Genomic DNA, 19,933 nt, shown 5'->3' on the forward strand with positions numbered 1-19,933 from the left:
TGTGCTGGGACCCACATGAATGTAATACTTCTCCCTATAGTCTGCATATTCTTGAGTTTGTAAACAAAATTTCATACAATATTTCTTGATGATTTTGAGTTATTCCATACTTAATACTCAGAAGGGCTGATGCAGAGTCACTACATATTAAAATGTTGTTGTCCCTGGTCTGTTCAATACATTCTTATGCTATTAATATAGCATAAAATTGAAGTGTATATACATTTAAGCTGTCAGATGTTCCCGAAACAGACTCCCGTTTCATATTTATGGACGAATACCGCAGATCCTGCTGCATTTGTTTGTACATCCTTTGACCCATCTGTAAATATTTGAATGCTGTCTTTGTATTTATAATGTTTGTATTTATAATATTCAATGGTTATATTTATACATCTTCTACTTCCTTTATTTTTTAAAAGCTCTAGATCAACTTTTTAGTTTTCCAGTAACCAAACTAGTTTATCAGACCACACCAGAACATCTAAACAAATTCTTTATCATACACTTCCATTTCCTTTGCTATTAAATCACCTGTCTATTTACTACTTTCTTTCTTTCTCTTCTCCTTCTCCCAACATTTCTGTAATACCTTTTTCATTGGATGGTTATCTGCATGTCCCCATAAACTGATCCAATAGTTGGTTGTTAATTGCCTTCGTCGTAACCACAACTTCATTTCATCTGCTTCAACCTGCAGTACACATACTGGGGAAGTTCTGATTGCCCCTAAGCATATTCTTAACCCTTGTGCATTAATTTAAAAAAAGTTACACATAGACATTTTTGTCTTCTATGGACCTATGTCCAAAACTGTCATAAAACTATTATATATGATTTGTTTTCCACTTTCATTGACGTCAATTTTTTTTTTACCAGCATCAGTTCTAATCATAATTACCACATCAGTTCTAATCATAATTACCAAACTTTCATTTATTTTCAGAATTGCTCCATTGTCTGCAAACAAGGACCTTCCCATATCTATTGGTAAGTTTAAGTAAATATCATTAATCATTATGGAGAATGAAGTGGACTAATTACACTCCCTTCTGGTGTTCCATTTTCTACATTATATTGCCTTGATATATTTAACCCTATCTTCACCTGTATATTCCTTCCATTTAAGAAATCCATGATCTAGTTGAACATACCCCCCCCCCCACTCCCATCAAGTGCAATTTTATTAGAAGTCCCTCTTTCTATAGTATATTGTATGCCTTCTCCACATCAAAGAACATTGCTATTACTGTTTCTTTATTTATTTGAGCTGTCCTGATTTCCTCTTCCAAGTTTATCACATTGTGTTTCTTCTAATTGACTTTCACTTATCATGTGTCCATTATTTTACATGTATGTAATGTTAATGCATCTTAACGTCTACTCGCATCTTTCCTAGGCTTACTTATTGGAATAATTACTGCTTCTTTCCAGCTTTTTGGCAATTTTCCCTCCTCCCATTCTCTATTATACGACATCAATAGTTTCTCCTGGGTTTCTGGACTTAAATTTTTTAACATACTGTAACATATTTTGTCTTTTCCCGGTGCAGTTTTCCCTGTATTATTCAATGCTCTTTGCAGTTCTGCCATACTAAAAGGGACATCTTGTTCTCCATCACCAATATTTTCCCTACATAACGCATCCTCATTCTCTACTTTTGTTCTTTCTCTACCTTCTATCTTCTAACTTCTTCTGATAAATTATTAGAGCTGTTTATCTTAACAAAGGCTTTTGCCATAATCTCTGCTTTTTCCTTATTTGTTACTGCAGTTTCATTTTCTTCAATTGTATCTGGATAGCTCCATTCTCTCCTATCACCCCCCCCCCCACCCCCCCCCCCCCCCCATATTTTTAATCATACCCCATATTTCTTCAATCTGAGTTGTTTCCAATTGACTCACAATATGTTTTCCAGAATGTTCTCTTTCTTTGTCTTATTGTCCTCCTTACTTCTGCCTGAGCTTGCTTATACTGAGCTTACTTATACTGAATGTGTTGAAAATTGTGTTCTTTTAACTATCCTAAATGCGTTATTCCTATTTTTACTACTTCCTTACATTTGTCATCCCACCATGATACTACTTTCTTTTTAATTCTTCCTTTACTCTTGGGAATTGACTCTGCTGCTGCCAATATTATACCTTGCTTTATTTTGTTGTCTAATGTTTCAATGTTCATTTCAACTTTAATTTGTTTTAAATAGCTACTACTTTCCTCCTGAAATTTTCCCCAGTCTGCTTTCCCAAGATTCCATTTCTTACTTATGTTCTCTGTATTCCATGCTAACTCTATATTTATTTTACACCACAGTGGATAATGATCACTGCCTATTGTTCCTTCTTGATACACTCACGAATCACATATTGCTGCAATGTTGTTTGTTACTAATATAAGATCCAGTACTGATTCTTTCCCTGTATTAATATCTATTATTGTGCATTCCCCATTATTTAAGCACACTAAATTCTTCTCATCTAACATTTCTTCTACTATTTGAATGTTATTGTCTATTCTATCTCTCCCCCACAATGTATTATGACCAATAAAATCCCCACACCACACTATGTTGCTACAATTTTGTCCCTCTATCTCATCAAATTTCCTTAACTCTAGTCTTTTACAAGGATTATAATAATTTACAATCACAAACTCTTTCTTTTCAACCAACATCTTTACTATCACACATTCTTGCTCATTTCCTACACTTAATACTTGGTACGGTATTCCTTTTTTTAATTTTATTTATTTATTTTTTAAAAAAAAAAATAAATGTAGCAAATCCTCCTCCCCAATCTCTTCTATCATATCTTACCACCACATAATCATACAAAACAAAATCCAATTGAGGTTTTAACCAAGTCTCTTGAATGCAAACAATCTCTGGTTTTCCTCCCCTACCAGCTACAAATTGTTTAAAATCTTGCCCAATAGCTATCAAACTTCTCGAATTCCACTGCAAGATTATCATTATTAGTACTATCACCCGACACATGATGTCTTCTGACTTGCATGCATCCTAAATTCTTCATTTACTTCCTCCCACTTCAATCCTATCATGCATAAATGGTGTTCCGGTGCTTTCACAATCACCTGAATCCTTTCTGTTTTTTATTTAATTTCATACATTGCATTTATTACTCATGCAGTGAAAGTAACCAGTTTCTTCTTCTCTATCCATGTGTTCCTATTATCTTTCTGTTAATTTATTTCCCATTTCCATTTATTTATTCTGTTTATTACCTATTCCCTCCTTATTCTGATTTTCCTGACCAGCCAACCTAACTGCTTCAGCATATGACACCTTTTCTTTTACCCTAATCTGCTGCACCTTCACTTCTACCTCACATCCCCAGTAAGCTACACTGTGATTTCCTCGACAATTACAACACTTTGGCTTTGTTCCCTCACCACACTGCCCATAATCATGTTCCCCTCCACATCTGGCACACCTTCTCTTGCCTTTGCACATTTTGTCTGTATGTCCAAACTCTTGCAGTTATAACATCTCATTGGTTTGATTACATACTCTCTTACATTATACCTTACAAATCAAAAATATACCTCCTTAGGTATCTCTTTTCCCTCAAATTCAATCAACACAGCTACTGTCTCCTTTTTCTCTATTCCTTTTGTCATTCTGTTTACACTTTATACTGTACCATTTTTCACTCTCAGGTTTTCCATTATTTCTCTACTATTAACATTTATGGGAACCCCATATATCACTCCTTTGCAACCATTAAACCTCATTTCCCCAACTTTTACGACCTTAACTTCTCCAACGTTTGTCATTTTTCCACCCTTCTCAATTTGATCTTCATTATTACGTCCAATTAGCAAATTTCCATCTCCTAGAATACTTGCATATTTCACTTCCCCTATCTGTCCTCTGATGATTTTTTAAAATTTAATCAGGTCTACTTTCTTAATTCCTCCCTCTCCTTCAAATCTAACAACTAGGCTATATAGACTTTCCTTCTTTTCCCCCTTTTCACTTCGCTCTTTTTTCTTTCTTTTTCCGACTTTTCCCTTTCTTTCCCTTCCCTACGCTTTCCCACTCACTTGCCCTTCTCTCATCTTCCTCACTAAAATCATGCGATCACTCTCACTATCCGTCTCTTTCCCTGCCATTTTCTTCTAGGTTTGCAAGGAACTTTGTGATATTATTGTTCCGGACCTATACAGGTCATCGGTTGATAATCCCACTCCAAGTTCCCCACAATACCCAAATAGTATTGGGGGTTCGAATTTTGCCTCGGCAATAATCACTTCCGGTGCAGCATCAAAGGTTGTGCTAGCCACTGAGACTCAAAGCGGAAGTGGCTGTGCATAGAGTCCAATGAGAACATGCTGAGGCGTCGACGTCATTACATTGCCACTAACCAATGAGATTGGTTATGGGCGGAGCGACACAAGTAGCCCCGCCAAAAGTGCATTCCCGCCCCGTTCTGCAGGCTGCAGCCAGGACCTTCTCAATCACTTTCTTTTTTTTCAGATTTCCTTTTCACCCTAAACGGTTCAGTAATTACAGTCTGCCGCCTGTAGATGGCGCCATAAAGTGCACTCTCACTCGCACAAGACTATAAGCTCTGAATAAAAATGTCAAAAGATCTCATTCTCAAAGCATCTCACAAATTTGATCCCAACAGACACATATGAGACACAATGTAACACACTATCAAAATACTCCACAAGAAGAAATTTTACTGTAGTATTAAATAATAATAATAATAATAATAATAATAATAATAATAATCTCTCTGTTGGATCATAACCTTGTTGTGGTGGAAGGGCTTGTGTGATCCTGTGAACCTTGGAGCTATGTTGTCTGTAGGCTAGTACTCCTGGTAGGGTTTCCCTTGGGAAAAAGGTATGAGGCAAGACTCCAGACAAATAAAGATCCACCTGAAGAGCCCCATGATGGTGACTAAAAAGACCGAAAGACCCTCGCCCGGAACAGGGATACCGGGACCCACCCCTGGAGCCAGGCCTGGGGATGGTGTTTGTCGGCGAGCACCTGGTGGCCGGGCGAACTACGTAACTACGTAAACCGGCCCAGCTCAGCCCAAAATGGCTGCCAGAGACCCCTTGTGGGCCCACCACCCACAAGGCAAAGGGTGGGGGTCAGGTGTGATGCCAGATTGGCAGCCGTAGGGATGGACATAGACAGACTGGACCTTGGCAATGGAGACTGGCTTGTGGGACGTGGAATGTCACGTTGCCAGTGGGGAAAGAGCTGGAGCTTGTGGAGGAGGTGGAAAGGTACAGACTAGATATAGTTGGTCTCACCTCCATGCATAGCATTAGCTCTGGAACCAAACTTCTCGAGAAGGTGGGTATGGTGCTCGATAGGGTGCAGCCTACCAACTCTGTTGTCTTACTTGGAGAATTCAGTGTGCATGTAGGGAACGATGGAGATACTTGGGGGAGGGGGGGGTAATTGGGAGGAATGGCATCTCCGATCTGAACCTGAGTGGTGAGTTGTAATTGGACTTCTGTGCTAGTCATGGATTGTCCATTTCAAACACCATGTTCGAGCACAATGATGTTCATAAGTGTACTTGACACCAGAGCACCTTGGGCCGAAGGTCGATGATTGATTTTATAATTATATCATCGAACCTAAGGCTGTATGTTTTGGACACTTGGGTGAAGAGGGGGGCAGAGCTGTCAACTGATCACCACTTGGTGGTGAGTTGGATCCGACGAACAGGACTCTGGCTGGATAGACCCAGGAAACACAAATGAGTAGTGAGGGTATGCTGGGAATGTCTGACTGACGATGCTGTGTGGAAAGAATACAACTCCCACCTCCAGACAAATTTCTCCTGTGTCCCAAGTGAGGCCAAGGACACTGAGTCCCCGAATGGACATCAATTCAATTCACAATTGATCTCAATTATGGAGGCGGCCTCAACAAGCTGTGGCATGAAGGTGGTTGGTGCCTGTCAAGGTGGAGTCAAGAAGTCACCTACCTCACCACAAGTTGTTTGGAAGGGTTTCAAGAAAAAGCCTCTACTCTCATCTAAAAACAAACTCAAGCATCTTCAGTTTGCCAGACACTACTGGAATTTCAAATGGGATCAGGTTCTATGGTCAGATGAAACCAAAATAAAGCTTTTTGGCAATAAAAACCAGACGTTGTTTTGGCACACAGAGAGGTAGCCATATGGAAAAGTACCTCATGCCCATAGTTAAATATGGTGGCTCTTTAATGTTTTGGGGCTGTTTTCCTGCCAGAGGATGTGGACATTTTCTTAGGATACATGGCATCATGGACCTGACTGCCTCTGCCAGAAAGCTTAAGCTGGCCCGTGGTTGGATCTTCCAGCAGGACAATGATCCAAAACATACATCAAAATCAACACAAAAATGGTTTACTGACCACAAAATCAAAGTCCTGCCATGGCCATCCCAGTCCCCTGAATTGAAACCCATAGGAAACATGTGTGGTGAACTGAAGAAGAAAGTCCACCAGCGTGGGCTTCAAAATTTGAAGAATCTGGAGAGATTCTATATTTTGGAATGGTCTCAGATCCCTTGCCATGTATTCTCCAACCTCATCAGGCATTATAGGAGAAAACTCAGAGCTGTCATCTTGGCAAAAAAGCACAAAGTATTGACTAAAAGGGTGACAATAATTGTTGCTCACCTACATTCAAAAAAATATATATTTATTTTTAGGATATACCTGTGTTTTGTTTGCAATTGTTTGACCTCAATCCCCACTGATCACTTTTGAGATAAACTGGAATGCTGACTGTGTGTCAGGCCTCCTCGCCTGACATCAGTGCCTGACCTCACTAATGCTCTTTTGGCTGAATGCCACGCTTAGAAATGTAGTGAAAGGCATAATATTTTTTCTTCTAAATAAAAAGTTCTCAGTAAATTCCCTAAGTAATGAATAAATACGATTTGATAATAAAATTGTATGCTCTTTTTTTTATATAGGTAAGGCACCCTTTGCTTTTTGAGTATTCAAATGCACTTTGTATCTCTGTGCGTTAAATTTTGTAACCCCAAAGTTTTCTGGACTTTGTACTTCAGTCTGCACAACAAACTTATCAGTACTCTTTATCAAAAATTGGCGCAGGCTTGCGTGGATTATGGGAATTAGGATTAGGTGTATGTGTGTGTGTGTGTGTGTGTGTGTGTGTGTGTGTGTGTGTGTGTGTGTGTGTGTGTGTGTGTGTGCGTGCGTGTGCGTGCATTCATGAAAGTGTGTTTGGACTCTTTCCTGTGTTTATTTTTCTCAAGAGTTTACTTAGATATTTAGGATGTCTTTGCTGTTAGCAATTTTTTTTATTCACTATTTGGTAGGTAGATCAGTGTGTCAAACTGTGTTGATGTATAATGAGTACTGTTTTGTAAAAAAAAAAAAAGAATTTCATTTTGAATTGAAGAGGTGGAAGTTCCATTATTTTGCTAAACCAACTCAGTCAGCTCTGCATATTTTGTTGTGGTAAGTTTAGGTTGCATGTTGTCAGCATGTTATAAGTAACTTCCTAAAAACAAGTGTTTATTCATATGAACTACTAGGTGCAGGTGCATTTATCTAAGTTGACACGATTTTAAGAGCCTGACAAAATTGCATGCAGGCACGTTATAACTAGGACCACTCAGCGAATCATACACAAGGTCACTGCCTAAAACTGTTTTTTTTTTTGTTTGTTTGTTTTTTTAAGCAGAAATTAAATTAGCATTATTACATTTCTTACACAATTACTACCAAAGACCCTTAAAGGAGCTTAACTTAAAAGGATTCCTATCCTCCAAATTACAGTCTTCCTTGACACAGGATCTGAGTACCAGATGAATGTTGCTGAATTCAGATTAGTGAACTGATCATTTATTCATTCATCTTCATTAACCTCTTCATCCTGGTCAGGGTCTCTGTGCATCTGGAGCCAATCCCAGGAAAATGCAAGGTTGGAATACAGCATAGATTCCATCACATGGCACCAAGCACAAATTACACACACACATTCACACCTAGAGGCAATTTAGCATAACCAATCCACCTACCTGCACCTGTTTTTGGAAGGTGGAAGGAAAATGGAAAACCTGCAGGAAACCCACATGGATTGAGGGAGAACATGCAAACATGCACAGATAGTGATCCAAGCTCTGTAATATATAATTACATTAAAATGTCCTAGAAAAGCATATAGTTGGCAGCCTTAAATGTGGTCTTCAGGTGCATGAATCAGGATGTAGTGTACCTAAAACAACCCACTTTTCTAGGAACTCTTCTATTTACATACTGTCACATTTAAGGTTTGTTTACATATCCACCCACAATAAAGTCTTATATAAGATCCTGTAAGCCACAGTAATTCTCATCAAATTGTGACAGCTTTGTTTGAGATCTGTAATCTGTAAAAAGCCCCGAAAAAGTGGGACTGCATTGGGAATAGCCATCACGAGACAGGTTTTGAGGAGTATAGGTTGATGACAATACCCATACTGCTCTACATTTTATTATAGGTATGACTTAATTTTCACCTGCTTGCTATCTGAGCCCATCATGTTTTATGACGAGGACTACCTTAATTAAACATAAGGCCAATTATACACACTTGCTCTGACTAACACACTGTAATTTGCTAAAGAATTAATCTGAAGTAAAATATCCTGTAAATAACCAATATTTACCATCCATCCATCCATCTTCTATACCGCTTATCCTTTTCAGGGTCACAGGGAACCTGGAGGCTATCCCAGGGAGCATCGGGTATGAGGCGGGGTACACCCTGGACAGGGTGCCAATCCATCGCAGGGCACAATCACATACACATTCACACAACCATTCATACACTACAGACATTTTAGCCATGCGAATCAGCCTACCATGCATGTCTTTGGACTGGGAGAGGAAGCCAGAATACCTGGAGGAAACCCCCGCGGCATGGGGAGAACATGCAAACTCCGCACACACAGGGCCACGATGGGACTCGAACCCCTGACCCTGGAGGTGTGTGGCAAATGTACTAACCACTAAGCCACTGTGCGCCCTCAAGATTTACCATTAGCTAGAATTTGAATTGCTGCTTAGTTAATTTATTTTATACTTACTGGAATTGATGCTTGTCGAACCTGGTATTAGCAAAGAAAACAGGCTAACTTAAGTTAAACATAGTTAATGTTAGCAAATTAGTAAAAGTTATCTCAACACACTTTTTAAAATTGGATGGAGTTCAGGCCATTTAGGGAGGCAAAGTAGACACCTCATTTTGTGTTGTCTAATGGAATTAATAATACTCAGGTAAATACACCAAAAATATAGTAACTAAAGTATAGTATGTAAGTTCAATTACTCAAGTATTTTCCACCCCTGATATTCAGTGACAGTCCTTAGACTCCCAATCCTCCAGAACCTCAGCACAACCTGTCATTTTTGAGAAGACATGTTGTGCTACCAGGGAAGGTCTGGTGGGTAGTGCCCTGCCTTGTAATATAAAATACAAATTTTGCGAAAGATTTTTATTTTCATTGAAGTTTTATTTGCTGTGTTGCACCTCAGTCATACCACTTTCCAAAGCATTTTGCTTCCTGACATGATTTGGGGAAAAAATACTAATGATCACTTTATACATTGTTGGCCAACGACCCTCTTTATTTACTTAAAGTTAAACAGTGACCATATGGTATTTGTTCCACCCTCCAAATGACTCATCCAGCCTCGCTTTATAAGTATTCCTAGTTACTGCTAGTTCCTTATTTTTCATCTCATTTACAGTAAGGTTGAAACGGCAACATGCAGTCTGTGCTTCTGTGGAGTTCATTCTTTTTGGTGATTTTCAGCCATTGCTCCTTTCTAGACGGTACGTTTATTGAGTCTGTCTTTACAATCTGAGTGTTTTCATGCTTATTTTATGTTTACACCCATTCCCTTCTAGATGGGCAAATATATTCTATTCATCATATATTACACTCTTACTTTTCCCGCCTTTTGTTTCCCCGTCCCAACTTTTTTGAGATGTGTTGCGGCCACGAAATTCAAAATTACCTTATTTTTTTCTTAAAGTGGTACATTTACTCAGTTTAAACATTTGATATGTTTTCTATGTTCTACTGTGAATAACATATGGGTTTATGAAATTTGCAAATCATTGCATTCTGTTTTTATTTACATGTATTTACATTTTACACAGCGTCCAAACTTTTTTGGAATTGGGGTTGTAACTTAAGGAAATGTTATTGTCCAGCACTCAAAAGTTTACTTGGAATAACATATACAAATATTTACACTAAAGGAGCTAAACATTAAAAATTAAAGTGAGTAGAGATATTCAGTCTACATTATAAGTAATAATAATAATAATAATGTAATTTCAGAGTAATAATAAAAATTACTCTGAAATTACAATCAGAAATGAATTATAGATGGTTTTCTCTACATTTACTGCAACTAGTTTACAAATATTGATCATTTGTAAACTAGTTGACATATAAAAGGAGGTTAAAAAAAAGAGTTGAGTTCTTTTAATTGTAGTAAAGTAAAAGTATCTAAATGTATAATAAAGAATAGTACAAAAATGTAAAATGGTCTATAAAAACCGTACTGCCCTGCTTATCTTTACTAAAATTTACTTTGTTGTTGAGCTATGTCAGATTAAACCTCTTTCGAAACCTGAATTTTACATATAGAAAAATTAATCAAAACACATATGTTTTTTTTGAGTATCTTCCAATCAATTATTAGACCCAATTGTCTGTTCCTGTGTAGGTGCTCCGTCTTTATCTCAGTGCTCTGACAGTAATCTGAGTATCAGTGGGGGCAGATACACCCTCTCCAAGTTGCATAATGATGGTAGTATACTGAGATACATCTGCACAGAGGGTTTTTATCCACATCCTATAAAAAGTCGTAAATGTGACGGAGGCCAGTGGGATCCTATACCCAGCACAAAGCTTCCAGTATGCAAGAGTAAGTAACAATCCATTCTGCAACAGCCCACCTTCACCAAATTGTCCTTTACACACAGTTGCATTAGTATCTTTCTGACTCTTTCAGAGGTCACATGTCCTAATCCAGTTGTTCTGGAGAATGGAGTTGTGCAACCTTATAAACCAGTGTACTACGTGAATGACACAACCACCTATAGGTGTCATTCTGATTACACATTTCGAGGATCTGCCACCCGTGTGTGTCAGGCCAATGGGAAGTGGAGTGGTGGCACACCAATTTGTAGTCGTAACAGTAAGCAATGAGCTTTATCACTATTAATTAATTAATTCATTATACAGTTCTGATGAAATCATTATGAAAATGACAACCAGATCTTGTAATAATATATACCCAACCCACAGCTGATCACTGCCCAGATCCTGGCACTCCACCTGGTGCCAGCAGAGGTGGTCACATTTTCAACATTGATGACAAAGTTACCTACACCTGTGCTAAGAATCTAAAACTAATAGGTTCCAAAGAGCGTGTGTGTCAGGATGGTGGCCAGTGGTCAGGGAAAGAGCCGGAGTGCTATGGTGAGCATTCTCACTCAAAAGTTCTACAGCATAGAAATACTGTAATACAGGGATCATGTTTCATTTGCCTGATGTCAGCTTGGTGGTATTTGGATATAGTCCTCTTTTCTTCATTTTAGCTGATTTTACGTACGACACTCCTGAAGAAGTAGCAGAGGCTTTTGGCAGTTCTCTAAAGACTACTCTAACCCTGCATGAGGAATCAGGTACAGTAAGACTCCACAAGTCACAATTTCATTTCCATTTTAGTAAGTGACTGTAAATAACTTGGTTTTATTCTGAGTAATAAATAGAAGTTCATTTTTAAAATTTCAGGTAAAGAAGGAAAGAAAATACGTTTGACGCAGGAAGGAAAACTTGACATCTACATTGCCCTGGATGCCTCTGACAGCATTGATGAAGATGATTTTAATAAAGCAAAGGAGGTCATTAAGAAGCTCATAACAAAGGTATATTAGAATAAAAGAGGTTTTAACAATTGAGATGGAGTTAAGAGTATAATTTAAAAGTATTTTTAAATGGTATTGGTGCATAATGAAAAGAGATCAATGTTTATTTTTTAATATTTGTTTTATTAATTATTTATTTTTTACTCAGTATAGTATTACTGTGCCAATATTTTTGCTGCAATTTTCTATCACTTCTCTCCAACTGGATAATAAATGGTAAGGAAATGTCTGCAAACTGTGAAGCCCAGATCCTATTATTCAAATGATCAACTCTGTGCCTGTGATTTTATGTTTTAAAGCACCTTGTGATCTACTAATAGTCACATTTTATACTGTATGGCTCAGTATCAGACCATTCCAGGTCTGAATGTCTGTACCTCAGTGTTTGATCTTGACTGCTCTTTTATTTAATATTTTTTATTTTTCAACAGATAAGCTATTATGAGGTCAATCCAAATTATGAACTCCTAATTTTTGCCACAGATGTGACAAAAATTGTTAGTATTACTGATTACAAGAAGGGTCCTGAAACAAGGTTAAAGAACCTTCTTACATTGCTAGAGGATTATAAATATGATGGTGAGTTTTGACCTGGAGAAGTATTACTAAAAATCTGTGTAATGCGTCTCACATACATGGTCTTTAATTGGATGGAGTTTGTTCTGAGCCTAAATCTAAACTAAATGTAGATAGTTCTAATTAGTTTACATTCATTATTTAATAATCAAACTAATGTATCCTCTATATAAATAGTAGACTGTCATAAACCAGCCTATTAACAAATCCTTAACTATATGTCAACAGTTTATGGTTGCTTGTTGTTTAGTAGATGATCTATACATTTTTAACTTGTCTCTTTGCTCTTTACCTTATTTGGATGATCCAGTATATAGCTTTTAATGTGTAGTACCAATTCATCCCTGGTCCTATCACAATTTCAAATTCAGTTCATGTGGACTCATTGATACATTGTTTGTAACAGACAGATAAACATTATGTGACATGTTGTTAAGAAGGCTGCTTTATGACAGTCTATAGACAAATAACTAAATAAAATGTTACCAATTTTTTGCAAGTATGTAAGTAATTTGTTAATCATTAAGTGATTTTTTTATTCATTGAAAAAAAACAAACAAACAACAACTTGAAAACTGTGTACTGTATCATCCTCGTTTAATATGATGTTTCTTTAAAATCGGCAGCGAAAGGACAGAAAACAGGAACCAACATTCGCAAAGCTTATGATGCTATACTAAGTAGCATGAGTTTTGAGAAGGAGCAAAATGACACAGCCTTTGACATGACACAGCACGTCATAATCATGTTCACTGATGGTATTTATCCTATCTTTGTAAGAACATTCCATGATCATTCAGTCTTACAGTCCACATTCATTATTATTATTATTATTAATATTATTATTATTTACAGTGCTCCATATTTCACTATCTATACAGGTATAGCCAATATGGGAGGAAGCCCCAAACCTGTTATTGACGAAATTAAGCAAAAAGTTAAAAATCAGGAGCAATATCTTGGTGAGTAAAACATAAATATTTATTAAGATTCATTTATACTAATAGTAAAGATATGTACATGACCAAAATAAGCAAATTTGTCATCTCTGATCTTTCCTGCTATATCCAATCCTGATATTATTTCATTCGGGCCACAAGGTAGAATTTTTCTATTGGCTTCTTGTTCTTCATACATGAGCAGTAACCTGGACCAAGAGGCAGCTAAATGTATTTTTAAGGTTAAATATCAATAGGCGACCTTAATAAAAATATAAGCAATTGAAATTCTATATATGTATTCTAATACACACATGATTATGTTACAGATCTTTATGCATTTGGAGTTGGTCAAGATGTTGAGAAAGAGAAAATTGATGAGTGGGTGACAAAAAGAAATAACGAGAAGTACTTTTTCATACTTCCAGACATGGACAAAGTTGGAGAGACATTAGATGAAATGATTGGTATTAAAATTTTTTTTTTTTACTTATTGGTATCTGAAATTAGCTAAATGTACATGATGATGTTTTTTCCCCCTCAGCTCTTTCTATCTGCGAATTTGATCCAGAGTCATTATATTTTTAAGTTTTTTAAGTAGTGTGCTTCAATGTGTGTGTCTCCTTAGATGAGGGCACTAGTGTGTCTCTATGTGGACTCTACAAAGACTACAGTGACCCTGAGAGTAGAGCAAGCCTGCGCCTCACATACCCCTGGCTGATAAAGATATCTATAACTGTAAGATTTGTGTGTGTGTGTGTATGTGTATGTGTATATATATATATACACATACATATATATATATATATATATATATATATATATATATATATATATATATATATATATACACATACATACATATATATATACACACACACACACACACACACACACACACACACACACCACCCCTTTTCTCCCCAAAATGGTCACCTGCCAATTCCCCCTCATTAGCCAGTTCTCCCCCTATCACATAACTGCTATCAAGATATTTTTAATGATGTGTTCTGATTTGCCGCAGCAAATTACTGATTATTCTCTTATAATAAACATAAATGTCTTAGCATCAATGGTTTGCAGTTCATTTGTTGTCAGTCTTTTATATCTTGGCATCACTACATTTATAATGATATTGTAGCTGAAAAAATGTAAGCATGATTCTTATTTTTCTGTTCTTAACAGCATGAGGGTGGCACAGCAAACTGTATAGGATCATTAGTCTCTCCCAAGTTTATTCTAACTGCTGCCCATTGCTTCAGGTTTAACGATGATCCTGAAAGAATTGGACTTGTGGCAACCGATGCTAAAGGTATCATACGCAGCTAACACGTATATGGTGGTCTGGGAAAACCTGTCACATGTCACTATACCTGAATTCTGGCAAATCAGGTTTTGGCTTGACACCTCAACTTTAAGAAAGCATAAATATAATATGTCTGTAATGTTTTTGCTCCACAGACTGAATGCAAACTTTAAATATTGTTTTCTCCATTTTCATAATTTGGGGTGACTAGACTTTAATACTAAAACTTCCTTGTGGTTGAGATAAGATGCAAAAGAATATATTTCAGGACAGGAATGCCTGTAGTTGTCATAACTATATATTGTAGAAAGTGGCAAACATACCATATTAAGGGTTTCCCTGGCTTTCACACATATAGTGCTTTTCAAGAGTACTGGATGAATATAGAAAAACTATGTAATGTTCAGTAATTGTTTCTTTTTTTTCTGATTAGATACTGGATTACTAGCGGTGAAGAGGTACTTACTTCATCCTGAATACAATACCACTAAGAAGAGGAACCTGGGAATACCAGAGTATTATGAATATGATGTGGCTCTCATTGAATTAAAGAAAGGTGTGAAAGTCAGTCCTGACATCAGGTGAGGAGTTTATGCTAATCCAGCATCTTATTGGATAAAGGCAATTTCACGCATTAATCCTTGAAGATGAGAAATAAACACACAACTCCTAAACAACTTATTTAATCGACTTACAGAAATTTAACAGCTGACTCTTATGACAGAGACTTATGCGAGAGACTATGACGCACGCAGTATTACAAATAAATGTAAAAAAAAATACACAGCATTTTATCAAATATAACTCTTAAGGTTAAGAGACTACAGTTCGCGTAACTCCTTTTTCTCTGTGTATGCTAGAACTATCTGTATTCCCTGCACTCAGGAGACAAATGGGGCTCTACAACTGCCTGCCAGTGTTACATGTGAAAAACAAAGTGAGTTAAAAAACCCTTTAATCTTTCAGTGCACCACTATTCTTGCTTATGTACATACTGTATATTATACATTTAGAGACAGGCAGAAAAGTTTAAAAATAAACCAGGTCTATATAATGATGTATATTATGAAGAAAATGCATGGAAGTGTAAACAGGCATTGCACTCAACTACATCACTTAATCACTTTAGGCAACTGCAGGTCAATTTTAATTTTCCATTTGTTCTCTTACAGAGGAAGTTCTGTTGAACAGTGATCTTGTGACGGCACATTTCATAGATCATAATGTTGAAAATAGCAAAAAGCCAAAAAAGACTGTGCTAATCAGACAGGGGCAACAGGTAAATATGTAGTTATGTATGTCTGAAATTTACAAAGATGGTATGTAATATTTTAACTGTAAGAGATTTTAAAAATGGAAGATATTTGGTAATAGAGGATGTGGGCCTATACATTTTATTTTCAGGTGATTACAAGATTACACTGACCAACATTTTCACTTTAGCTATTGTTGTCATTTCTAGATTTGTGTTCTTTTTATTGTTCATTTTAAAATATATGGCTGATTATCTTTAATTCTCTTGGTTTAAAATAACCTTTTAAATATTTGTTGTAACATTTGAACAATCCTCATATTATATGAATAATATACCAGGGGCTGTTGCTTAAGATTATGAAAGGCACCATATTTTGGCCAGTATTTTGTATAGTTGAGGTAAAAAATTAACTTACACTTAGGCTAAAGATATTAAATCTCAGTTTTTTACAAATCCACACATTTATTTTTATCATATTTATTTTGGCAAATCAATTAGGGCATGTACTTTGTTTACAGGCAAGTTTTAAAAGTATATTTATTCACTTTATTAAAATTCCAGTCGGTCAACAGTTGGCATACACCACGTTGACTGCCTCTTAAAATAGTTTGGCAGAAAATTATGTAAGGACTTTTAGAAGCTACTGATTGACCAGTTGTCATAATTGGGAGTGCACATGTGACCGTATTTAAGGGCTAGATCATTTACAGCCAGTGACTTTTTGCTCCTGATACTATGGGAAAATGCTATTCCCAAACAACTGAAGTTACCACAACGATTGTATGCAAATATAAAAATCTTGGGACTGCAGAGACACAGGATTGATCTTAAGCATTCCTCTAATGTTGTAACAAAACTGCTTAATGACAACAAAGTGAAAGTACTGGAGTGGTCATCACAAAGCCCTGACCTGAATCCCATAGAAAATTTATATATTGAAGGCCCAAAAACCTGAGGAGCAATGAGCAAAACTTCCAGCAAAGAATTGTGAGAAGCTCAGGGAAGGCTACATCAAGTGATCCAATTTCAAGCAGTTAAAAGTCAGTGCCTGCAAAAACACAAAGTGCATGTAAATATTTGACCCACTGATAATCTGATAAAATAAATAAAAGCTTAAATAAATCTGCCCCTTAGCTATTATTTTTAAACTAAGTATTATGAAAATAAAGTAGATACCCTAATTGACTTAACATTTTGGCCTCAACTGTATACAAAGCTAATTCATGTTTCAAATTTTGCCACAAATATCATGACTTTTACATGTCACCACACAGTAAAAGATTGCTAATGTCATGTTGTGGTTCCTCATTTCTTCAGAGAGATGAATGCATTCATCAGACCAAAACGATATTTAATATCAAACCAGAAACTGCAAAGGAGATGATTACAGAGAACATGTTGTGCACAGGTGGACCTTCACAAAATTACATAGATGATGTTACTTGCAAAGGTAATATGCCATGATTTTTTTTTATTAGCACACAACTCAGGGACAACTTGCAATATGCAGATGAAATATACTGTGGACTTGGAATATATTAGTGTGTACAACAGAAGATCCTTGTTCATGTTCCCTTTATATTAATTACATTGAAACTTTCTTACATGAATATAAGGTATCTTTAAATTCCAAAATGAATTCACATCAGTTTATCAAATTATGACCTTACTTAAATGACATTTTTCAACAGGTGACTCTGGTGGTCCTACATTTGTGGAAACAAATCGTTTGATCCAGGTCAGAGTTAAATCTCCCCTCTTCAATTTTCTGTTTGATCTAGCTTATTATTTAAGTGTCCACATGCAAATGGCTCAGAATAGCAATATAAATTGGAAAAAGAGAAAAGTTTTATAACAATATTGATTAATCATAAACAGGTTGGAGTCATCAGCTGGGGTCTGAACGATACATGTGCTACTAATGTGGATCCTAAAGATACCAGAGACTTCCACACAAACCTCTTCAGTCCAATTGTGCAAGACTTCCTTAAACTATACCTGGACGATGGGGACTATTTACATTTTCTGTAAACATTTAGTTAGCTACTTTTTGTTTATCTACTTAACAGCTACTTAATGCCATTACAGATTTTCTCATCAAAGTATTCAACATTAAGGACAGTATGACAATAAAATTTTGTAGGTTTATTAATGTCACGTCTCAAACATTTTTTTAAATTACTTATTTGAAAAACTGTTTGCCAATAGAACACTGTAGAACAGTTAGTGATTAAAATTAACCCTGTCCTGGTGTTCATCTAAACCAAGGGAATTCAACTAAAATTTGTGGAAATCCTTACAAAATTCTGGATCAGCAATATGACTGAATGGCGACATTTGCCCTTTAATAACCATAATTAGTTTATGGCTGTAAATTAGACAGTTTGAAGTGGTTATGTTTTGATTCGTAGTGGTGCTTCCTGTTACCATTTTGGACTAGCGCCATAAACTCTGAAGAGACAACTTATTCGGCTTAATGTTGGGAGAATAAACACATAATTCTCTCCATTTTATTTTAAGCAGTGTATTTTTCTCATTGACTTGTCATCAGTTTTAATAAATAAAGTAAGTAAAACGTAAAAACGTCTATAAAATACTATGAATGCTCTCCCCTTCTTGACCATATACATTATCAAAATATGTGGGCTGTACAAAAACAAACTCTGTTAAAGCAAATCAATTCATTCATGTGGGACTGATGTACACATCAAGAAAATTTAGTTACTATTTTTTTCAGTGTAGAAAACAATGACCAAAGACAGTATAAAAACTACATTTAAAAAAGTTACTTGAATTTCCAAATAAAGTACTTACTGAATTACGAATGTGTCAGGTTACTCATTAATTTATGTTAATTTAAGTATACCTACAGTATGACATTGGTTATGAATCTGTTAATTAAAGAACAGTCTAACAAATGTGATAAATTAGTTAGCATTACAAATACATCCCCACCTTGGTTATACTTTGCTGTGTCTGAAAGGGGACAGCAGTCTACCAGTTGATGACCCCTGTATAAAATGGGGTTTTCCCTGATTAGGCACATCATGGAAACAGTTTCATAGACAGTTCATAAAGGGCTTGATGATTACCAGAAAAGCCTTTGAGCAGGAAAACATAAAAAGCTGTATTACTTAATGCTAATGCAGGGTTTCTCAAACATTTTGCAGTCACAGAACGCTTTAACTGTAGATTAAAGTGTTGCCATTATTTATATTATTTAGGCTGATTTATTTTTGATCGATCAAGATTTGAATTAAACTCATTCAATTAAAGCCAGACATTTTAATAACTGTAACAGCTAAATTATAAATGATATCTTAATAACATCATTTTGAATTGTGATTTTCTGTAACTTTTTTTTTTAATTCATGGACCCCACTTTAAGAACCACTGGCTTACTGTACCCAAGACCGATATTGAGAACCACATTTAGAGATTATCAGACCTAAATGGAGTGCATAAGTGAATTTTAAACTTGTATTACTAATCTCCAAACTAAACCGTATGTATGAACTATGCGAATCATTTCCTTCAGCCATTTACCAGTTTTTTTTTAAAAAAGTTTTTTCTATCGTAAGATATTTTCCTCTTATAAAGCAAACAAAAGAAACAGTATAGCATTGTACCCCAGTTTGAGCTCGGGTTCACATGAACAGTTTCACATGTTCTACCTGGGTTTACTCTAGGTTTCCTACCACGTCCCAAATGCGTAGCATTAGGTAGATTGGCTTCACTTACAGTAATTGTCCCTAGCTGGTAATGAACATGTGAATGTGTGTGCATTGTGTCTTCTGACGGACTGGCATCCCATCCTGGGTCTACTCCCCCTTCACAACCAGTGTTCCTGGGATAGGCTCCGGCTCCACCGCACCCCTAAGTGCTTAGAGATGATGAATGAATGAACAAAACTAAGATG

At 36.2% G+C, this 19,933-nt stretch overlaps 1 protein-coding gene across 1 annotated transcript; it reads left to right on the forward strand.

Annotated features, from left to right (window-relative positions):
- Positions 1-9,704: 9,704 nt before the first annotated feature.
- Positions 9,705-18,835, forward strand: LOC128622558 (complement factor B). Its single transcript, XM_053649170.1, has 18 exons — positions 9,705-9,827; positions 10,733-10,933; positions 11,021-11,206; positions 11,317-11,490; positions 11,610-11,696; positions 11,806-11,939; positions 12,371-12,518; positions 13,142-13,273; positions 13,397-13,477; positions 13,783-13,920; positions 14,082-14,191; positions 14,639-14,765; positions 15,193-15,340; positions 15,620-15,696; positions 15,932-16,038; positions 17,332-17,464; positions 17,706-17,752; positions 17,893-18,835. Exons 1-18 carry the CDS (start codon positions 9,761-9,763, stop codon positions 18,043-18,045), a joined length of 2,250 nt encoding a protein of 749 aa, XP_053505145.1. The 5' UTR covers positions 9,705-9,760; the 3' UTR covers positions 18,046-18,835.
- Positions 18,836-19,933: the final 1,098 nt, after the last annotated feature.

The sequence above is a fragment of the Ictalurus furcatus genome, chromosome 18, assembly GCF_023375685.1.
Source record: "Ictalurus furcatus strain D&B chromosome 18, Billie_1.0, whole genome shotgun sequence".
NCBI classification, from domain to species: Eukaryota; Metazoa; Chordata; class Actinopteri; order Siluriformes; family Ictaluridae; genus Ictalurus; species Ictalurus furcatus.